Source organism: Elephas maximus, chromosome 19 (assembly GCF_024166365.1).
Source record: "Elephas maximus indicus isolate mEleMax1 chromosome 19, mEleMax1 primary haplotype, whole genome shotgun sequence".
Lineage (NCBI taxonomy): Eukaryota > Metazoa > Chordata > Mammalia > Proboscidea > Elephantidae > Elephas > Elephas maximus.
Genome location: NC_064837.1, coordinates 12,173,937 through 12,195,940, shown reverse-complemented (window position 1 = coordinate 12,195,940; position 22,004 = coordinate 12,173,937). Strand labels below are relative to the sequence as shown.

The 22,004-nt window shown below is 41.6% G+C and overlaps 1 protein-coding gene across 6 annotated transcripts in view; it reads right to left on the bottom strand.

Moving 5' to 3' along the window:
* MYH10 (myosin heavy chain 10) overlaps positions 1–22,004 on the bottom strand; it is a 163,261-nt gene that overhangs the window by 88,100 nt on the left and 53,157 nt on the right. For 4 of the 6 annotated variants that reach the window (XM_049861492.1, XM_049861490.1, XM_049861491.1 and 1 more), the window contains exons 5-6: positions 11,835–11,937; positions 3,470–3,562 (exon numbers count right to left, since the gene is read on the bottom strand). In XM_049861492.1, coding sequence (XP_049717449.1) covers positions 3,470–3,562; positions 11,835–11,937 — 196 coding nt within the window. Of the gene's footprint in view, positions 1–3,469; positions 3,563–11,192; positions 11,223–11,834; positions 11,938–22,004 lie in introns of all 6 variants that reach the window. The other 2 variants (XM_049861495.1, XM_049861494.1) reach the window with 2 other exon arrangements.

The following is a 22,004-nucleotide window of genomic DNA, read 5'->3' as shown; positions in this document are numbered from 1 at the left end:
ACACTACAAATATCTTGGACTGGACAATTCTTTGTTGTGGGAGATGCTGTATGATGTTTAGCAGCATTTCTGGCCTCTACCCAGGAGATGCCAGTAGCACATCACCCTCCTGAGTTGTGACAACCAAAAATGTCTCCAGACACTGTGCCAAATATCTCCTAGGGTACTCTTAATTGTGAACCACTGATCTAAAGTAATGTAAACTGTAGATTCCCATTAACCCCCTCTCGTTGAGTCAATTCCGACTCATAGTAACCCTACTAGACAGAGTAGAACTGCCCCATAGAGTTTCCAAGGAGCAGCTGGTAGATTCAAATTGCTGACCTTTTGGTTAGTAGCCAAACGCTTAATCACCACACACGTCAATTATGGAAATCCCTTTAAGGATCTGTGACAGCCAGTCTCCAATACCGGCCTAATGAGCCCTACCTTCTGGTATTCTCGACCTGTGTAGTCCCCTCTCACGTTGTATAAGGGTTGTTCTGCGTGATCAATAAAATACAATAAGTGATGGTATGTGACTTCCAAGGTAGGGTCATCAAATGTTCTGTGTGACTTCTGCCTTGTTCTTTCTTACATGACTCACTCTGGGGAAGACAGCTACAATGTCATGAGGACACTCAAGCAGTCCTATGGGTACGCCCATGAGGTGAGGAACTGAGGCCTCTTGCCAACAGCGACCTCAGTAAGCTTGGAGGCAGGTCCTTCAGCCTCAGTCAAGCCTTCAGACGACTGCAGTCCCAGCCAACACAATCTTCTTTTTTTTTTATATTGTGTTTAAGTGAAAGTTTACAGTTCAAGTTAGTTTTTCATACAAAAATTTATACACACACTGTTATGTGACCCTAGTTGCTCTCCCTGTCATGTGACACCACACTCCTCTTTTTCACCCCGGATTTCCTTTGTCCATTCAACCAGCTCCTGTCCCTTTCTGCCTTCTCAACTTGCCTTCAGACAAGAGCTGCCCATTTAGTCTCATGTATCTACTTGAACTAAGAAGCACACTCTTCACGAGTATCATTTTATGTCTTATAGTCCAGTATAATCTTTGTTTGAAAAGTTGGTTTTGGGAATGGTTTAGTTCTGGGTTAACAGAGAGTCTGGGGGCCATGTCTTCTGGGGTTCCTCCAGTCTCAGTCAGACCATTAAGTCTGGTCTTTTTACTAGAATTTGAGTTCTGCACCCCACTTTTCTCCTGCTCCATCAGGTTCCCTCTCAGGGCTGTCACTGGTGGTAGCCAGGCACCATCTAGTTCTTCTGGTCTCAGCCAGCCAACACAATCTTAATGACAACCTTATAAGGCCCTGAGCCAGAGCCACACAGTAAAGCTGCTCCCAAACTCCTGACACACAGAAACTGTGAGATAATAAATGTCTTAAGCCATGAGGTTTTGGGGTAATTTGTTATGCATCAACTAATACAGAATTATACTTCCATCTATCCCAAACACAAAAATAATGAGTGGAAACATATCCTCATAGGTAGAAGAATCCTTAGCACGCTGTACCAGAATGACTACATTTTTACCAAAGGACACAAATGACTGCTTGGAAGCAATTTATCTTTTCTAGGCAAAAGGCCATAAAACTGTTTCTCCTGAATTTAGAGTATGGTTTGGGCGGGGGGGGGGGTGGGGGGGGAAGGATCAGAATAGATTGGTAACTTGATTTATGTGGTACAATAAAGCATTTTCCACTCAGAAGCCCTTGAAAATCTTCACGAAGAGTCACATACCAAAACTGGAAGCTCACCATTTCTTTTATCCCATGATATGGCCACTAAACATAGGGCTTCCAGTAGGAAAAATTTAAGATTTAATTGTGGCTCAGGCTCAATGCTAATGATCTAGGGGATGTGCAAAACTCTAAAAGAAGCAGATTCCCCAGTCTTTTTGTAACTCCAAAAGTCACAGGCGTGCTTCCTACTGTCACAGACGCATTTGTTATCCTACTTTGTACAAAAAAGCTAAAACAATTACGAAGTGAGCTTGGATTTTATCTTACTAGGAATAAACAATACTTCAAGCAAATAGATCCGTATTTCTTATGTAAAGGGAAAGCCTCTGGCACTGCATTACCTCAGAGGATTTTCTAGGTCCCTTCATGTTTTCTGGATCTCCTGAGATCCTGAGTCTGGTCCCTTTCACTGATCTCAGACACTCTGTCATCAGAAAATTAACATGCGTTCCCAGCTCAAAAAAGAGGAGTATGCCCCAATGATATTAGATTCCCAAAAATGATCCACCAAAGAATTATTAAAATTGAATTCTCTTCTATTCCAGCCTTCTTGTCTTTTACCAATGCTTCGATTATCAGGTGAAGGAGGAAAGCAGAGTAGAACTGACTTAAACAACACAAGCAGAAGTAACTGAACAATGAAGATCCCCTCCAATCTGACCAAGGCAAGGGTTACTGAATATAATAATCTTAGATTACTGATGATAATTCAGGGCAAAAAATGACTGCAAGAATGCCACTTTGTTAAGTATAGGTTTAGTGACTGATTTGCCATTAAAAGGAGCCCTAGAGGCACAGTGGTTAAGTGCTTCGCTGCTAACTGAAAGGTTGGCGGTTCAAACCCACCAGCTGCTCCGTGGGAGAAAGAGGTGGCGGTCAGCTTCCGTAAAGGTCTACAGCCTTGGAAACCCTCCGGGGCAGCTGGACTCTGTCCTGCAGGGTCCCTAAGAGTCGGAACCAACTCTACAGCAAGGGATTTGGTTTGGTTTTGTCATTCAAGTGTCGACTCTAAGCAGCTGGAGTGAGGAGGGGCAATTTAAAGTGCTACTGACCTGGCTTTCCCTGAGGATACTGTCCTCAGGGAAACTGTTACGGCTAGTCAAACTGAGGGAGAAAGAAAAACTCTCAATGAGTTAGAAGAGTTGAAACGGTGAAGAGAATTTCTAAAGAAAAGTAATATAGTAATAGTGCCAAATTACTCCGAAGTTCATATTCCAGACAACAGGAGGGCGCAGAGAGGACGATCGCTGCAGCTGTCCCACTCCGGGACCACGGAGCCCCGTCCTGTCTTGGTGTCGCCAGCTCTCTTGTTTTGTGCCAATACCATGTTCCTCTCACCCAAATATATGCTGTTAAAGCAAATGTCCAATGAATGTTCAGCGCTGTGTGAAGCGCTCAACGTGCATCTCATTTAATCTCCACACAGCCCTAAAGCAGCTTTTATTATTATCCCCAAAGATGAGGAAGTAAACTCAGAGAGGTTACGTAATTACATATAATAAAGCATATTGTAAAAATTACTTTTTTAAAAAATCTTTCTCTTTCTTTCAAATATGGCTACTAGAAAACTTAGATTACATATGTGACCTGCATTCTTTTGCTGTTAGACAGCCCTGTTCTACACCTATTAGTGTCTCCTTAAAATCTAGGAAAAAGAGTAATGCACTGCGTAGTCACAGTAGACATTTAACTAGAACTGAGGAATTAAAAGTTTCTGATGCTTTCAAACTTACAAAACGAGATGAGTTATCATTTTTCACAGTCTTCGCGTTTCCAAATGATTCCAGAATTGGATTTGCTTGCAAAAGCTGCCGTTCAAGTTCCCCCTAAAAGACATCACATGTACACACATACACACAGACACACATAAATAAAAGCAGATGTATATTAATCTAATGCCTTTACTCCAGTCCTCTGGGTAAAAAAACAAAAACAAAACGGTCTCTTTTCCGCGGTCTTTTCATTCTGTTTGCCATCCAGCAACCTTGGTTCGCTTCCTTTGCCTGGTTACGATAATGGGCTCTGCTAAGGGAAAAACAATTAGCACACGGAGTGCTTACCAGAGGAGGATGTCACAGTGAACACGGAAGGTCAATTTCAGGACAGGAGCACATAAAATAGGTAGAGAATTGGGAAAATAAAAGCAAATCAATCAGTTTTCATGAAATGAAACTTAGCATGACATTTCAATTAAGAACACATTAATACTTACACTTCTGTTTAACTCATTTATACTCTGCCTCATTCCACAGATTTAAGGCAGCTAATTCTAATAGTTACCACTGACCGTGAGCACAGGACTTTCAATTGTCCCAAGGGCTTTCACATGACACCTCACTGCAGCAGAAAGGCTGGATGTCCCCACCTCACCGCAGGATGACAAAGGTGACGAAGCTACTGGCTTCTTGTTCAAATTTAAAAGGCCAAGTATAGAGTATTTGATATAATGTATGTTTCAGTTGGTGTCTTTATTTATATGCAAACTAGGCTACGGAACAGATTTTGCAAACAAAAGACTTAAGTGTGTTAATATGCGCTTTAACAAGAAGCCCAACAGAAAGCTGCATGAGAAGGCGCGAGGCCATTCTGGCCATGAAAGAAAAACACCAGGAGGTGACACTGCGCTTCTGGTTCGCAATTAGATTTTATGACTTAAAGTAAACCTGCTTCTTCCACACACAAACCTTACCTCTATATTTTAAAATACCCACAGTATTCTAGACCTAAAGAAAGAAAGAAAGAAAAACCACTAGCAAATATGATTAGCTAAGCAAAACAGGAACATAAGGAGCCTCACGTAAGAGTTTCAAATTAGTGGCCAGTTGCTCTGTGGTGCATTGTATCATCGTCGGAATCAAAGGTGGGGAAAAAACATATGCTATACATACGATTCTGGCACGCCGCCGCCGAGGCTTGGGCTTTTTCACTCAGCGGAAGGGTGGAGAAGTAATCCTGGGGCAGGTTACACAGTGAGGGGATACGCCCTTCCCACGCCGAGTCTGTAGCATTTATCTGGATCGCCCAGATTTTCACAGGTCTCAACTACGATTGTGCTAAACTGAAACCCGTTAAGAAATCCACATTTTAGGAATCTCACCACACAGCATCACCTCACTTTCTAGGCCTGAGATAAAATGCTTACTGTGAACCGAATCTTCCTGTTGACTGACTTTAAAACACCAGGTTATTTCTGATGTAAATCTTTCGAAAATATTATTGCTGTCAAATTTCTTAAACACAGTACACTGAGCCTGAAGGACTCCAAGTTATCATTAGGAATGTGAGCGGTCATCCCGTGACCTGATATGCTGCCCTTTCCCTGATGCTTGGCAGTCACTTCCATCAGTGTGCCTGTGACTAACTGCCTGCCCTCATTCAAATCTGCCGCTGTTCTGGAGTGCACCCATCTGTGTTAAGAATCTAGGCAATGAAGTTTATCAGGATGTGCTTGAAACAAACAAGGTCACTGTCTTCCAAGAGATAAAATGCAAGGGCTTCGGTGCCCTGGCTCTTTCTGGCGCACTGCAACGATGTTTTGGGCCGTTAGAAGCTTTTCTACCTAAGTCAGTCTGAGATCACAGTGCAGAAACTGACCTTCTGGTAAGCAGGGAATTACTTTCATGCTGACCATTCATTGTTAGATCAAGGTATTAGAATATAGTCCTTAAAATTACATGCTATCTTGCCAAATCATTATAAAACCCATTGCCGACCAGTTGAATTCTGAATCACAGCAACCCTAAGGACAGAGTAGAGTTGCCCCACAGGGTTTCTGAGGCTGTAAATATTTAAGGGAGCAGACTGCTGCATCTTCCATCTTGTTGGTGGGTTTGAACCACCCACCTTTTGGTTAGCAGCTGAGTGCATAACCACTGCACCACCAGGGTTCCTAAATCATAATAGATTAAATAATACTGTACCTTTAAAATGTTCTTCTCAGTTGGAGGCAAAGCAAGTAACACATACTCCATTTTAACATTCCCTGGATATGGCTACAAAGGAGCCCAGGTAGCGCAGTGGTTAAGTGCTCAACTGCTTAACCTAAAGTCAGCGGTTTGAACCCACCAGCCGCTCTGCAGGAGAAAGATGTGGCAGTCTGCTTCCATAATGATTACAGCCTTAGAAATCCTATGGGGCAGTTCTACTCTGTCCTACAGAGTCTCTATGAGTAGGAATCAACTCCATAGCAATGGCTTAGATACGGCTATAAGGATTTTTAAGGTCAATTTTTCATTGATTCATTCCTCTTTTCCTTAGTATGTATGTGTCTCTGTGTGTAATCTATTGATTCCATTCTCTTCTGCTGGGGTAAAGTAACTTGTCTATACTCCCTGAAACCCTCATCCAGCCCAGTTAGTACTGAGGCAAAATGACACTCTGAGAATGTTTGCTGAACAAACATCCCCAAATCCTAATTCTTCAGGGTGCTAGAAAATATTCCGGTAGTGTTTGGGGAGGGGATGGTGGTGAGCCTAAAATGGCAGTAAGACTTGGGTTAAAGGCCACTGTCTTACTCCCAAACAGACTCAGGCTCCCCTGTCCTGCTGCCGGGGCTCCTATGCTGACAGAACCACGGGCTGCTTCTCGCCTCTGTGGCATCAGTGAGACCAAGGAAAGGTCTCAAAGACTCAGAAACGAATCGTAGAAAGCCGACACCATAAAACACGCAAAGATGGCCTTAAGAAATTACTACTAATTTTGACCAGTTCTATTTTGAGCAATTTCACATTTAGATAAATGGTGCTAACATGCCTCAACCAAATTATCAAGCCATTTATAACATAAAGGAGGCAGTACCTATGTGTTAATCTTTTCACTGGAATTGGATTGGGCAAAGTCCCTTGTTTCTAGGATAACAAGAAATGTTGTTTGGGAATGTGGGTAAAAAACAAAACATAGCTACTGACATTATTTTCAAAGTTCTAAGTATTTAGAGTCATAAAATGCTTTAAAGGTGTATCTATCACGGCGAAAACTATGCCCTTGTGTTTATTATGTATAATATATACCCGTTAAGTTATTGATATAAGTGGGTAAATTGAAACTGTTAAAAAACATACTTCTTTCAAAACTCCCGTTCACTAAAGAGAGGGAGCTCAGGCCTGACGGGCAAAGCTTGCAGGTGTCTCACTGACCACAGGGGGCAGTTAAAAGCAGGCAGCAGCAACTAATTACCATGTTGAGAACCAGACGCTAATCTCAACTGGCAGGCTCTAATTTCTGTAGTTGCTACTTGCTAGCACGTTTGTGTCTTGGTTCCGAGTCGCCTGGACCAGGCTGAGGTCAGACACAAAGTCATCCTGAAGCTGCTGTCTAGATGTGGACGGCCTGAAGGGGACCGAGGCAGGTGGGCTGGCTCACAGCTGTCATTCTTAGGGGAGGGTCAAGTTTTAGAAACTACCAGAACCAGTTCCCATCGGGTTGATTCCAACTCATGATGACCCCATGTTTTAGAAACTAGTCATTTTCAAATCTGCCCTGAAACAGCACTGTATTCAGGCTTTGAGGTGGCACTGAGCACTGTGCCAAGCTTTCAGTGTCCCCAAAAGCAACCTACTGTGAGGGCAGATGGCTGGTGCACACCCAGGGGATTGGGCCAAGTGAAGCCTTTAATTTTGTTAGAAAAAGTACAGTAAAAGTTCATAGGTAAGTGTTAAAGTCTGCTTCTTAAGTATTCTGACTTTAATTTTGAAAACGGATTTCTCTTATATTTGTTCGTATTTTCATAATGAAGATTAAGACTTAAAGGCAAAAATTAAAGAGTGACTACTTCACACCTGGGAGGATGGCTATACTGAAAAAGACAAAAACAATAAGTATCGGTCAGGATGCTGAGATACTGGAACCCTTATCCATTACTGATGGGAATGTAAAATGGTGCAGCTGTTTTAAAAAATGGCCTGGCGGTTTCTCAAAATGTTAAACATAGGGTTAACCATATGATCCACCGATTCTACCCCTAGACGTAGACCACAAGAACTGAGAACGTACATTCACACATATGATCCACCGATTCTACCCCTAGATGTAGACCACGAGAACCGAGAACGTACATTCACATGTGATCCACCGATTCTACCCCTAGACGTAGATCACAAGAACTGAGAACATACATTCACACATATGATCCACTGATTCTACCCCTAGACGCAGACCACGAGAACCGAGAACGTACATTCACACATGTGATCCACCGATTCTACCCCTAGATGTAGACCATGAGAACTGAGAACGTACATTCACACATATGATCCACTGATTCTACCCCTAGATATAGACCATGAGAACTGAGAACACACATTCACACGTGATCCACCAATTCTACCCCTAGACATAGATCACGAGAACTGAGAATGTACATTCACACATATGATCCACTGATTCTACCCCTAGACGCAGACCACGAGAACTGAGAATGTACATTCACACATGATCCACCGATTCTACCCCTAGACGCAGACCACGAGAACTGAGAATGTACATTCACACATGATCCACCGATTCTACCCTTAGACGTAGACCACGAGAACTGAGAATGTACATTCCCACATGATCCACCGATTCTACCCCTAGATGTAGACCACGAGAACCGAGAACGTACATTCACACATATGATCCACTGATTCTACCCTTAGACGTAGACCACGAGAACTGAGTATGTACATTCACACATGTAATCCGATTCTACCCCTAGACGTAGACCACGAGAACCGAGAACGTACATTCACACATATGATCCACCGATTCTACCCCTAGACATAGACCACGAGAACTGAGAACATATATTCACACATATGATCCACCGATTCTACCCTTAGACGTAGACCACGAGAACTAAAAACGTACATTCACACATATGATCCACCGATTCCACACCCAGGTGTAGACCACGAGAACTGAGAACATAAACTTATACATGAGTGTTCACAACAGCAGCATTCATAAGAGCCAAAAAGTGGGAACAACTCAAATGTCCACCAGTTGATGAATGAATAAATTTAAGATATGCTATATACACAAAATGTGGAGCCCTAGTGGCGCAGTGGTTAAGAGCTCAGGCTGCTAACCAAAAAAGGTTGGCAGTTCAAATTCACCAACCTTTCCTTGGAAATCCTATGGGGCAGTTCTACTCTGTCCTACAGGGTCGCTACAAGTCGGAATCAACTCAACGGCAATGCTCTTTTTTTTTTTTTTACATACGTACAATGGAATATTATTTGGCCATAAAAAGAAATGAAATATTGATACATGCTACAATATAAATGAACCTTGAAAACATTATGCTAAGTCAAAGAAGCCAGTTACAGAGGACTACATATTACATGATTCCATGTACATGAAACATCCAGAACAGGCAAATTCAGCAGTAGAAAAGTAGATTAGCCGTAGTCTAGGGCTAGGGGGAAACAGGAAGTGACTGCTAATGGGTACAGGGTTTCTTTTGGGAGTCATGAAAATGTTCTAAAACTGACTGCGGTGATGACTACATAACTGTGAATATACTAAAAAAACACTGAATTGTGCACTTTAAAGGGGTGAATTGTACGGTATGTAAATTATATCTCAATAAAGCTGTTAAAAAAAAAGGATGAGAGAACAGACAAATAATAAAAAAAAAGGCTGACAAAACCCAGATCCTAGAAATACCTTACCCTTTGTTTTTACAATCAGTACTGCAGTTTAGTGATAAAACTTTAGAAACTATACAAATGGTTCCTGGGAATCTGGAAAAGTTTTGCCTATAAAGTTCAATGTAAATTCATGAGCCAGCGATTTCAGACCAAAAGAAATATTGACCTTGCAAAGTACAGGCTTTCAACATTATAACTATTACTTGAAGACACTCATTCTCAAAATGGGGTAAGTGAGTCAGGAATAGGGGCACTCCAGGAAACGGGAAGGAGTCCGGGGAGAGAAGTAATGAATTTCCCACCATGGCCCTCTCTGGGGTATGACCGTTCCCTACCATATGGTAAGTACGTCATATTCCTTGGGGGTGCTGGGGAAGAAAACCTAATGAAAATCAGTTCTCTTACAATGCTTCTAGAAACATTACCACAGCTACTATTTGACTTCAATACTATTGAAACAGAACTTGGGAAAGCGGCATCAAAGACACTGTGCACAGTGAGCACATGCAGTAAGACATGCAGACCAACACAACAGTGACGCACAGCCCACACAAGCTGCTGCCTCCTGAGAGGGCACTCGCTTCCCAGGGGCTGATCTGACCCAATGTAAAGTCTAGTGGTAGACAGGCTACTCACACATGACAGGGATCCACTCTGCAGTGTAAAATGACATCGAAACAAAATGAACCACTGAGGTTTGGAACACCTAAGTCTGTACATCAATTATTTAAAACTATTTCACTAGTGATTTAAGTACAAGTTAAATGCACCTCTAAACCACAAAGAAAAGCCGGTGTCTGGTCCAGAGATTCTTTCTTTTAACTGGTAAAGAGGCCTTTAAATATCTTATAGGGTAAAGATTATTTCATTAACCCCCCAGTTTGTATCACTGGTCTGCGGCTCAAGAAGCAAAAGAACATTGTAGGCCCTTCGCAGGTTTAGTACAGCTTTGGTGTCTGAGAATTTCTTAAGAGTCTTAAGAAAGAAAGCTGAAAAGCTCGAGATTTCTGACCGTTCCTTTAGATACTATGACCACTCCTTTTATTAACAGATCATTTCCACAACACAATGCTACTGTTTCTTGCTTTACATTAGCTTTATATCATCATGCTTGTGGAAGACAGACAAACCAAAACCATTCCAAGGCTAGGGAAAGGATCAAGTCCAAGTACAGACGTCCCGTTCCAGCCAAGGAATCCGGCTCAGCCCTGCCCTCACTCTCCTCCCAGGTAGAAGAAATGGAGGCCATGCTCCAGTTCACGGCCTGCTCGCTGCTCTGCTCTGTGGAGCTAAAAGGAGGGCATCGCCTAATTAGGAAGAGGAACACTCCTCCGCTACTTGCCCAGAACAACAACAAGAAAAATTCTAATTTTATAGATTAAATACAATGAGGCCTTTAGGTTAAAACACGTATAGGCATAAACTACACAACACCACAGGTCAGACATTGTTAACCCAAAAGGTACAACTTTTCAAGCTGCAGCACAAGCTAGGTTTCCATGGCTTAAGAAGTATTAAAGTAATTCCACCGAGTAGCTGACATATGAAACTGCAAGCTTACAGGCTTTATAAACATGCAATTGAGTATCATGATCAAAGGGCAAATAAATATTAAAATTTATCTAGAAAACAAACTTAAAGCAAAATAGCATGCTTCTTCTTAGGAAAGAGTAAGGCTCTACACAATACATCTTCAAAAGTAACATTTTTTTTCGTAACAGATTGTACTCCCAACTCATGGTATTTGTTTCTGGTAGAGACTCAATCTGCAGACAGAAATTAGTGCAAACACTCAAGACTAAGAAGCATAAAGAAAAGCACTTGCCTGGTGTTTCACTGGTTTAGGCGGTTCCTGCTGTTCGTTACAAACAGACAAATGCAAATGTTAGCAAGTTTGGGTCTTTCCTAGCAGTAAGCCATATCCAAAGCACTCAAGTCAACGTGCAAAGCTGGTTTGGTTGGCAACAGCTCAGGCTGTATTAACTACCACCTCCGCATATCTACAAACCAAGGATAACTGGTATTTGTACTCTTACCCCCTTTTCTAGCATCAATTCTTCCCATATTTCTACCCTCCCCTCGAGCTGCTGGGGGCAGCGGCAACAAGTTGCCCCGAAAGTCCAGAGAGAAATGCTAAAAAAGTTTGAGGGTCATTTTTTGGGAGAAAATGAGACAAGTTTTCATAAAGCACTGCCCACCAGCTCTTAGTAGTTCTCACCAAATCTTTGGAAGAAATCAGACTCAAGCCACAACCATAATCGCAGTGTGCTCTAAACTTAAGAGCAGTTTTCTTACAGCCCTGCTTCCTCTCGAGTGGAAAACGAGCTGCTGTGTTTGGGGGGGCTCTGAAGACAAGGGAGCTGTCAGTGTCAGCAGTACACAGTGTGAGCTGCTTCCTTATTCTCCTTTCTGGAATTGTAAAAGAATAAACTAAGAGTTTAAAAATAACACCAAAACATAAACTTACAGGAATATTGTGGTCCTTTCTTCCTTTATGTGAAGAAGCAACGTGGGCAAGGTACTGAATGACTTTCTTCGTATTTTCTGTCTTCCCAGCCCCTGATTCACCCCTGAAAGAAATATTAACATAGTCTGCTTTAAAGAAAGTCTAGCACACACTTTCCAAAATTGTAACTGGTAAAAATTAAACTGAATGTGGAACAAAGAACATAAAAGAACAGGAGCGGGTAGAAAATAAAAAGAGTTTAAGGAAAGTAGGGGGAAAAAACTATTAGCATTAGTTAGAAAAGAAAATGATTAAAAAAAAAAGGTTTTCAATAAACTCAAATATTTCTTGGTGATACCATTCAGAGGACACAGGAAAATGTTCACGGCATTTTTACTTGGGGGCGGGAGTTCTGCCTGAGAGGTAAAATTTATTAGAACGTCGAGGAAGAGACTCCTCAGCACCAGAAACAGGGAATTCCCAAATCAATCTAATTAAAATAATTATACTGGAGAAACTGAACTCTGGGACGCCTGCTGGTTACTGCTGATCATCTTCAAAGCCACTGAAAGCCTTCTCGATTATCCCTCAAACCAGGCAAACGAGACGACTCTCTCCTTAGTACCCATGTTGTACCTCCTGCCCACCTCATTAAAGACCCTCCACTGACTGCAACTCTTCCCACACGGGCCCAACACTGACGGCACAGGAGGATGGTCCCGTGGGCCTGTGTTTGTTCATTTGTGGGGCTTCTTTATAATGTACATAACCTTGCGCAGCATCTGACCCAGCCAGCACTTTGATATTTGTGAAAAAATAAGCAAATATCACGAATTTTACAAACTGGGACAAATGTCACTCACTTCACAATTCATACTTACAAACAAGGCTAGCACATTTTGGAAGTTGCTTTTTATTTCTACTCAGTGCTAAACTAAAATTTGGGCAAGTCGTTGGCTATATGGTTCTACCTGAATTACAACCCCTTCATTCAAATTCTTAAGATTCTCTAAGACATGATCAAAGCAAACCTACCTTCACAATTAATAAAATAACAATTTGCATTAAAATAAAATTTTAATATATAACAGATGAATTTTTTAAAAAAATCCACAAAAACTCAAAAATGTTATTATACATATTGCCAACTAATAATTACTATCCATTGTTGCTTAACATAAGCCTATTTTATTTAAGGGTTGGAAATCTAATTTTTCTAACCTTGATCCTTTCTTGGAATTGTACTCAGAATTACACTGTTTGTATTTGTCCACAATGTAAATTTTTCAGTAAATGCTTACTGGGTGCATTTCATTCCTAACTCCTGCACCCAGATACCTACAATCTCAACCACCAGGGGGCTGGGTAAAAGGACCCTATTAACTAGCTATATGGCCCTGAGTGGAAATCCTGGTGGCGTAGTGGTTAAGTGCTATGGCTGCTAACCAAAAGGTTGGCAGTTCGAATCCACCAGGTGCTCCTTGGAAACTCTATGCGGCAGTTCTACTCTGTCCTATAGGGTCACTATGAGTCAGAATCGACTCGATGGCAGTGGGTTTAGTGGGATGGCCCTGAGTAAAGAAATTATCTTCTCTGGGCCTCCAGGTCCCTATCTATAAAATGTAGAAACGGAACTGGATCCTTTCTAGTTCTAAGATTTGATGATCCTGTATATAACCCACTTAATGCTTTATTAAAGGAACCCTGGTGGCACAATGGGTAGTGCTCGGCCGCTAACCAGAAGGTAAGCAGTTCAAACCCACAGCTCCTCTGCGGGAGAAAGATGTGGCAGTCTGCTTCTGTAAAGATACACAGTCCTGGAAAATCTATGGGGCAGTACCACTCTGTCCTACAGGGTTGCTATGAATTGGAAGCGACTCGACACCAACAAGTTTTTATTGATTTATTTAAAACTTCTATAATATTATTAAACTTACTAACCACAATCTATTATTTTATTAAAAATATTCCCTTTCTTTGTTTTGCCATCCAGAACTCCTAAAGTTTCAGCCGGCTATTCATGTTTGAAAGGCCTTTCCTGCACCAAGATCACATTAATCTATATTCTCCTTCTTTATCATCTACATTACAAAATCCATCTATGTTATCTTCTAAAACTTTGATGCTTTCACTTTTTACAGTTAAATCTTTAATCAGTCTGAAAAATAAAACAATTTACGGTTTGAGGTAAGGATTTAATCTAACTTCCCCCCAAATTACTAGACCCACGTCCCAACATCGATGGACAAAGATATTCATTCCCCAGTGAGTGGGAACGCCATCTTCTCTTCTACTTAATTCTTACACATGTGGCTTTATTTCTAGACGCTCGAGTCTACTCCAGTGCCAGGACCACACTGCAGCATTTTAAAAATATGACTAACCAGAACATCCATCACGGCTGTTCGTTAGGGGGAAAAAAACTAGTCTGAGGTTCATTTTTTCAAATAACATTCAAATAATTTTGTTCTGCTATCACTCCCACAGCCCATACACCCCCAAATAAAAACACGACAAGTGGAATTTTCAGTAAATGGTATCAATAAACACGCAATTTTTAAGAGAAGTGATGTCTTCATCTCCGTTTCTCTCAGGTGCATCCTGCATTCCTCTAAGTCCAACACTAGCAAGGACCAAACACAAGCAAGGACCACATTTGTCTGAATCATCTTAGAAATCAGTTTGTTGTTGTCAGTTGCCATTGAGTTGATTCTGACTCACAGTGGTCCCGTGTGTGCAGAGTAGAAGTGTTTCATAGGGTTTTCAAGGCTGTGACCTTTTACAAGCAGACTGCCAGGCCTTTCTTCCAAGATGCCTCAGAGTGAGTTCAAACTGCCAACCCTTCTACTAGTAGTTGAGCGCTCAACCAATTGCATCACCTAGGATACTGCTATCTTAGAAATCATAGTGCCTTGCATAATAGGTGCTCAATAAATACTCGTTGCACGAAGAATTAGCCCTATGACTTTTTTGGTAAGTTTATTCCAAGATTCTTTTTTATATTTTTTATTTCTGTTGTGAATAGGATCTCTTTCATACCTTTTGTTTTCTAACTAGCTACTACTGGTATGGAAACCCTGGTGGCGTAGTGGTTAAGAGCTACAGCTGCTAACCAAAAGGTCGGCAGTTCGAATCCACCAGGCGCTCCTTGGAAACTATGGGGGAGTTCTACTCTGTCCTACAGGGTCGCTATGAGTCAAAATCAACTTGACAGCAGTGGGTCTGGTTTAGGTTTTTACCACTGGTAGAGTCCTGGGTGATACAAATGGTTAACAGGCTTGGCTGCTAACCTAAAGACTGGGGGTTTGAGTCCACCCAGAGGTGCTTCAGAAGGCAGGCCTGGAGATCTACTTCCATTCAGCGCATTTTAAACGCTACGGAGCCGAGTTCTACTCTGACACATATGGAGTTGCCAGGAGTCAGAATCAACTCGACAGGAACTGGTTTTACCATTATTGGTACATGACGTTAAGGTGATGACATTTCATATATTCATTCCATTGCTCATTCATTTATTCAAAAAATATTTACAAATCAACTTTGATGTGCCAGGCACTCTTCCAAGTGCTAGGGACATAGCTGTGAACAAAGCCCATGTCACTGTGGATCTCCAGTTTAGGAGGGAAGACATATGATAAATAAGAAAAACAAACAGGATGATTACAGGATTAAGAATGCTACAGAGAAAATAAGGAAGACATTGAAAGGAAAAGGCCAGGGCTGAGGAAAGATAACCTCCTTCAGATACGGTGCTCAGGGAAAAGCCTCCTGAAAGTGGAGCAAGAGCTGCCCCAGACAGAGCGCTCAGGCAGATGGAAAACAAGTACAAGAGACTGGAGCAGAAGAGAGCTTGGCATATCCCAGGAACGGCCAGGCCAGTGCGGTGGATATGACATGAATAGTGAGCAAGGAAGAGAGTGGCAAGTGATGCAGTGAACGAGGCAGGCGGGAGTGGATGCCATGTACCCTGGAGGTCAGGATAAAGAATTTGGAGCTGGTTCAAGTGTAATTTCTTAACAGCTATGATAGTGGTTTTCTCCGTTTTGTTCTTAACTTTATTTGAAACACTTACAGTGTTTCAGTGCTAACCATGATAGTGGCTGCTGGTTCCAAACAGATAATTTTTTATCATGCTAAGGAAGAAGCCTCTCACTTAGACTGATGACTTGCTCAAAAATGGTTATGGTTGTTACTTTTCAGCTCAGTCTGCCTCTGTGGTTTTCCACTAACCTCTCTCATTAGACATGTTTCAGTGTGTCCTTAAAGCATTTTTTCCTCTGCCTGTCACACTTACAGTAGCTACACAACTGCTCAAGAACGCTGCTACATTCTACAAAATACAGGTCCAAGGATACTTTGCTACAGAAAATATTGTTTCAAAGATACATGTATCCCAATACCTTACTGCTGACTCCCAACAGGGACGGCTGCTGCTGTTGTTAGTTGCCAGCAAGTCAGCTCTGACTTATGGCAACTCCAGGTATAACTGAACGAAACACTGCATGGTCCTGTGCCAGCTTCATGACCATCAGTATGTTTCAGTCCATTGTTGTGGCCACGGTGTATTTTCAGTGCCTTCCAACCTCGGGGGCTCACCTTCTAGCACTATATTGAATAACACTCTGTTGTGATCCATGAGTTTTCACTGGCTAATTTTTTTTTTTTTTAATTTCCAGAAGTAGATCATCAGGCCTTTCTTCCTACTCTATCTTAGTCTGGAATCTCCCCTGAAACCTGCCTACCATGGTAACCTTGCCGGTATTTGAAATAGCAGTGGCATACCTTCCAGCACCACGGCAACACAAGCCACCACTGTACGACGAGCTGAGAGACAAATGGTGCTATGAGATCATGTGCCTTACATTCTCTGTCTTAATGTGGGGATGCTAGTTTCTAAGACATTGGGCTGTCGTAAGGTAAAAATAAAATCCAACTAAAGCATATCATTAGTGTTCTGTAAACACTGTCCACTCAACTACTGATCCACCATACACAAGGTACACTGAATGGCTAAACTCTAAATCACATTGTGAATCTATAGTGTTAGTATAGTGGTTAAGAACATGAGCTATGGAGTCAAAATGACTACTCAGATTGATTCTTTCTACCACTTTCTAGGTATGGGACCTCGGGCAAGTTACTTGTCTCTCTCCACCTCAGTCTCCTCTCTACAATGAGATGAAGCGATTCCACAGGACTGAGATAATGCACACAAAGGGCCTTGCACTGTGTCTAGGCAAAAGGTTCTCAATAAATGGCAGCAGTGGTAGTAACAGTTACGATGAGCACTGCTGATGGTATTTGCCGAAAATACTTATGACTTGAAGATGAAGGAGGTGGCAGGATCAAAGAAATACAATATATTTGAAAATAAATGAAACATGGTACATCTGTCCCAGAGGAAATAAAAATAGCCAGAAGAAAAGGAAAGCCGTAAGGGGACCAAAAAGAAAGCTCAGCAGATTGTTCTGGAAGAAAGTCAAGCTAGGAGAATTCTCAGACAGACGAACAACTGGCCAAGACCTCAGACAGCGTGGAGGACACGGGGAAGTCTGACCTCCCTTATGCCAGCAAAGTAACATCTAACTATAAGGTGGTTCTATGTTTTAAGCAGCTGATTGTTTCACTACTGGCCTGTGGCGGAATCACAGTTAGGGGGAAAGTCTCTGGTTCCATCATCATGTTCTTCTGGAGAAGAAGCCCTTAAACACAAGGATGGTAGAAACCCCAAGCTAACGAAAGAAGAGACCAAAGAGCCTTCTGGCGGGGGCGGTCCTGTGCCTGCTGCAGTACCTTCTGATACGAAAGATCAGGAGTTTTTAACCAGGAGGTATCAACGTTGGATGTTGTCTGCGGAGATTGGTAGCTTCTATTCAATTCTCAATGGGGCAGGCAAGTCACAACAAAACAAAACAGTGTCAGGAAGCAGTAAAGCAGATCACTTTCTTGGAAATGTCTGACCAGTTCTGGGACAGTCATCTGAATCCTTCGTGGAACACAAGCATTTGTCCGATAAGAAATCCCTCTCCCATGTCTTTATTGGCTTTTTAAAAAAATTCTCTCCAGATATTTGTAACATTGCATACAATCTAGCTTCAAAAACATGCTTTGCTTTATTGAGTCACAATTTGAAAAACACATACACAGCATCACTATACATACAGCACATATTATCTACAACATTAAGAGATGGTTTCTTACCGTTTCAAAACTCTTCCTCTACAAAGCAGCTCACTAGGAAGAGCAGACTGTGATCAAGAGAGACTTGTGTCCGAGTCTCATTCTACCACATTAATGTTAGCTTGTATCACACACAGTGGACAATGCGATGTTTGAATGGGGATAAAGGAGTATTGCAAAGGTTAATGAAATGAACATTTCCAAAGATGTGAGTTCCCTTTTCTAGTATCTTTGCCTAGAATACTTTAAGCTTCTATCTACAAGGTAATTTGAATACTTCTCTTGCACTCAGAACATACCTATCATTGAAAACCAGACATGGCTATAAAAACCAGACATGGCTATAGCAATCTAAAAATTCCAAAAGTTGTGCAGACCTCTAAAACAAATCAGCTAATCATTAGAAAAGCAAACTGAAGTCCAGATCCATGACCAAAGAGCTAGTTGGTGGCAGAGCCGGGACAAGAAAGAATTGCAAAGTTCCGTCTGACAATACAATGGCTTTTCAACTATGCCACACTGTTACCTTACATATTTAATCAACGCTATCCATTCAGTTACCTTTAAACTTTTCACATATGCTACTCACAGCAGGAATCAACTGTCTTAAATCTAGGCTGGCTCAGCCATCTCCCTGAATGTGATATTTATATATTATAAGATAAAATCTCCATAAAAAAAAAATCTATTCCCACCTCTTCATAGAAAGCTGATATAAAGCCACTGCTGATTTGCAATGACTGCGTTCCATTCAAAAGGAAAAAAGTCTGTGTTGACCAGGTTGCTTAAGCAGTTGTTCTAGTTGTTGTTAGGTGCCGTCGAGTCACTTCCGACTCATAGCGACCCTATGCACAACAAAACGAAACATTGTCCGGTCCTGTGCCATCTTTATAATTGTTGTTATGGTTGAGCTCATTGTTGCAGCCACTGTGTCAATCCACCTTGTTGAGGGTCTTCCTCTTTTCCGCTGACCCTGTACCCTGCCAAGCGTGAAGTCCTTCTCCAGGGACTGATCCCTCCTGACAACATGTCCAAAGTATGTGAGATGCAGTCTCACCATCCTTGCCTCTAAGGAGCATTCTGGTTACACTTCTTCTAAGACACATTTGTGTGTTCTTTTGGCAGTCCATGGTATATTCAATACTCTTCGCCAACACCAGAGTTCGAAGGTGTCAATTCTTTTTTGGTCTTCCTTATTCATTGTTCGGCTTTCACATGCATATGATGCGACTGAAAATACCATGGCTTGGGTCAGGTGCACCCTAGTCTTCAAGGTGACATCTTTGCTCTTCAACACTTTGAAGAGGTGCTTTGCAGCAGATTTACCCAATGCAACGCGTCTTTTGATTCCTTCACTGTTGCTTCCATGGCTGTTGACTGTGGATCTAAGTAAAATGAAATCCTTGACAACTTCAGTCTTTTCTCCGTTTATCATGATGTTGCTCATTGGTCCAGTTGTGACGATTCTTGTTTTCTTTATGTTGAGGTGCAATCCATACTGAAGGCTGTGGTCTTTGATCTTCATTAGTAAGTGCTTCGAGTCCTCTTCACTTTCAGCAAGCAAGGTTGTGTCATCTGCATAATGCAGGTTGTTAATGAGTCTTCCTCCAATCCTGATGCCCCGTTCTTCTTCATATAGTTTAGCTTCTTGTATTATTTGTCCAGCATACAGACTGAATAGGTATGGTGAAAGAATACAACCCTGACGCGCACCTTTCCTGACTTTAAACCAGTTGGTATCCCCTTGTTCTGTCCGAACAACTGCCTCTTGATCTATGTAAAGGTTCCTCATGAGCACAATTAAGTGTTCTGGAATTCCCATTCTTCGCAATGTTATCTATCATTTGTTACGATCCACACAGTCGAATGCCTTTGCATAGTCAATAAAACACAGGTAAACATCCTTCTGGTAGTCTCTGCTTTCAGCCAGGATCCATCTGACATCAGTAATGATATTCCTGCTTCCACGTCCTCTTCTGAAACTGGCCTGAATTTCTGGCAGTTCCTTGTCGATAGACTGCTGCAGCCGGTTTTGAATGATCTTCAGAAAATTTGGCTTGCGTGTGATATTAATCATATTGTTCTATAATTTCCACATTCGAATGGATTACCTTTCTTGGGTATATGTACAAATATGGATCTCTTCTAGTCAGTTGGCCAGGAAGCTGTCTTCCACATTGCTTGGCATAGACGAGTGAGCACCTCCAGTGCTGCATCTGTTTGTTGAAACATCTCAATTGATATTTCATCAATTCCTGGAACCTTGTTTTTTGCCAATGCCTTCAGAGCAGCTTGGACTTCTTCCTTCAGTACCATCAGCTCCTGATCATATGCCACCTCTTGAAATGATTGAACACTGACTACTTCTTCTTGGTATAATGACTCTGTATTCCTTCCATCTTCTTTTGATGCTTCCTGTGTCGTTTAATATTTTTCCCATAGAATCCTTCACTATTGCAACTCAGGGCCTGAATTTTTTCTTCAGTTCTTTCAGCTTGAGAAGCGCCGACCGTGTTCTTCCCCTTTGGTTTTCCATCTCCAGCTCTTTGCACATGTCATTATCATACTTTACCTTATCTTCTAGAGAGGCCCTTTGAAATCTTCTGTTCAGTTCTTTCACTTCATCAATTCTTCCTTTTGCTTTAGCTGCTCAACATTCGAATGCAAGTTTCAGAGTCTCTTCTGACATCCATCTTGGTCTTTTCTTTCTTTCCTGTCTTTTCAGTGACCTCTTGCTTTCTTCATATATGACGTCCTTGATGTCATTCCACAACTCGTCTGGTCTTCGGTCACTAGTGTTCAATGCTTCAAATCTATTCTTCACATGGTCTCTAAATTTAGGTGGGATACACACAAGGTCATATTTTGGCTCTTGTGAAATTGCTCTGATTTTCTTCAGTTTCAGCTTGAACTTGCAGATGAGCAATGGATGGTCTGTTACACAGTCGGCCCCTGGCCTTGTTCTGACTGATGATATTGAGCTTTTCCATCATCTCTTTCCACAGATGTAGTCAATTTGATTTCTGTGCGTTCCGTCTGGTGAGGTCCATGTGTACAGTCATAGTTTATGTTGGTGAAAGAAAGCATCTGCAAATGAAGAAGTCGTTGGTCTTATAAAATTCTATCATTTGATCTCCGGCATTGTTTCTATCACCCAGGCCATATTTTCCAATGACCGATCCTCCTTCTTTGTTACCAACTTTCACATTCCAATCACCAGTAATTATCAATGCATCTTGATTGCATGTTTGATCAATTTCAGACTGCAACAGCTGATAAAAATCTTCTATTTCTTTATCTTTGGCCCTAGTGGTTGGTGTGTAAATTTGAATAATAGTTGTATTAACTGGTCTTCCTTATAGGTGTATGAGAAAAATGACAACAACTGCAAACATACATTAATAACCAGAACCTGGAATGCACAAAGTATGAATCTAGGAAAATTGGAAATCGTCAAAAATGAAATGGAACGCATAAACATCGATATCCTAGGCATTAGCGAGCTGAAATGGACTGGTGTTGGCCATTTTCAATTGGACAATCATATAGTCTACTATGCTGGGAATGACAACTTGAAGAGGAATGGTGTTGCATTCATCGTCAAAAAGAATGTGTCAAGATCTATCCTGAAGTACGACGCTGTCAGTGACAGGATAATACCCTAAGCAGTTAGAGTCATAAAATGTAAACGGAGTATTCTTTAAAATGGGGCTTAGAGAACAGAGTAATTTCCTTACCAAAGGTGACTGTTTTACAAATTTTAACCCTAATGAGAAACAACTGCCAACATGAAGATTGCTGTCTTAGAAAATTTCAGTTTCAGTTACGCAGGGTGCCAGTGTGAAAGACTGCTCTCTCATTAAAAAAAAAAAAAAAAAAATCCGGAGTGTCTTCACCAAAGAACTCTGCTGGACAGTAGAATAAATAATGCCTGACCAGCAGGCTCCCCGATCCTTAAGAGCTCAGGTGCCCTGGCCGGGTCTGCAGAAATAAAGGCCAACTGGGTAGGCG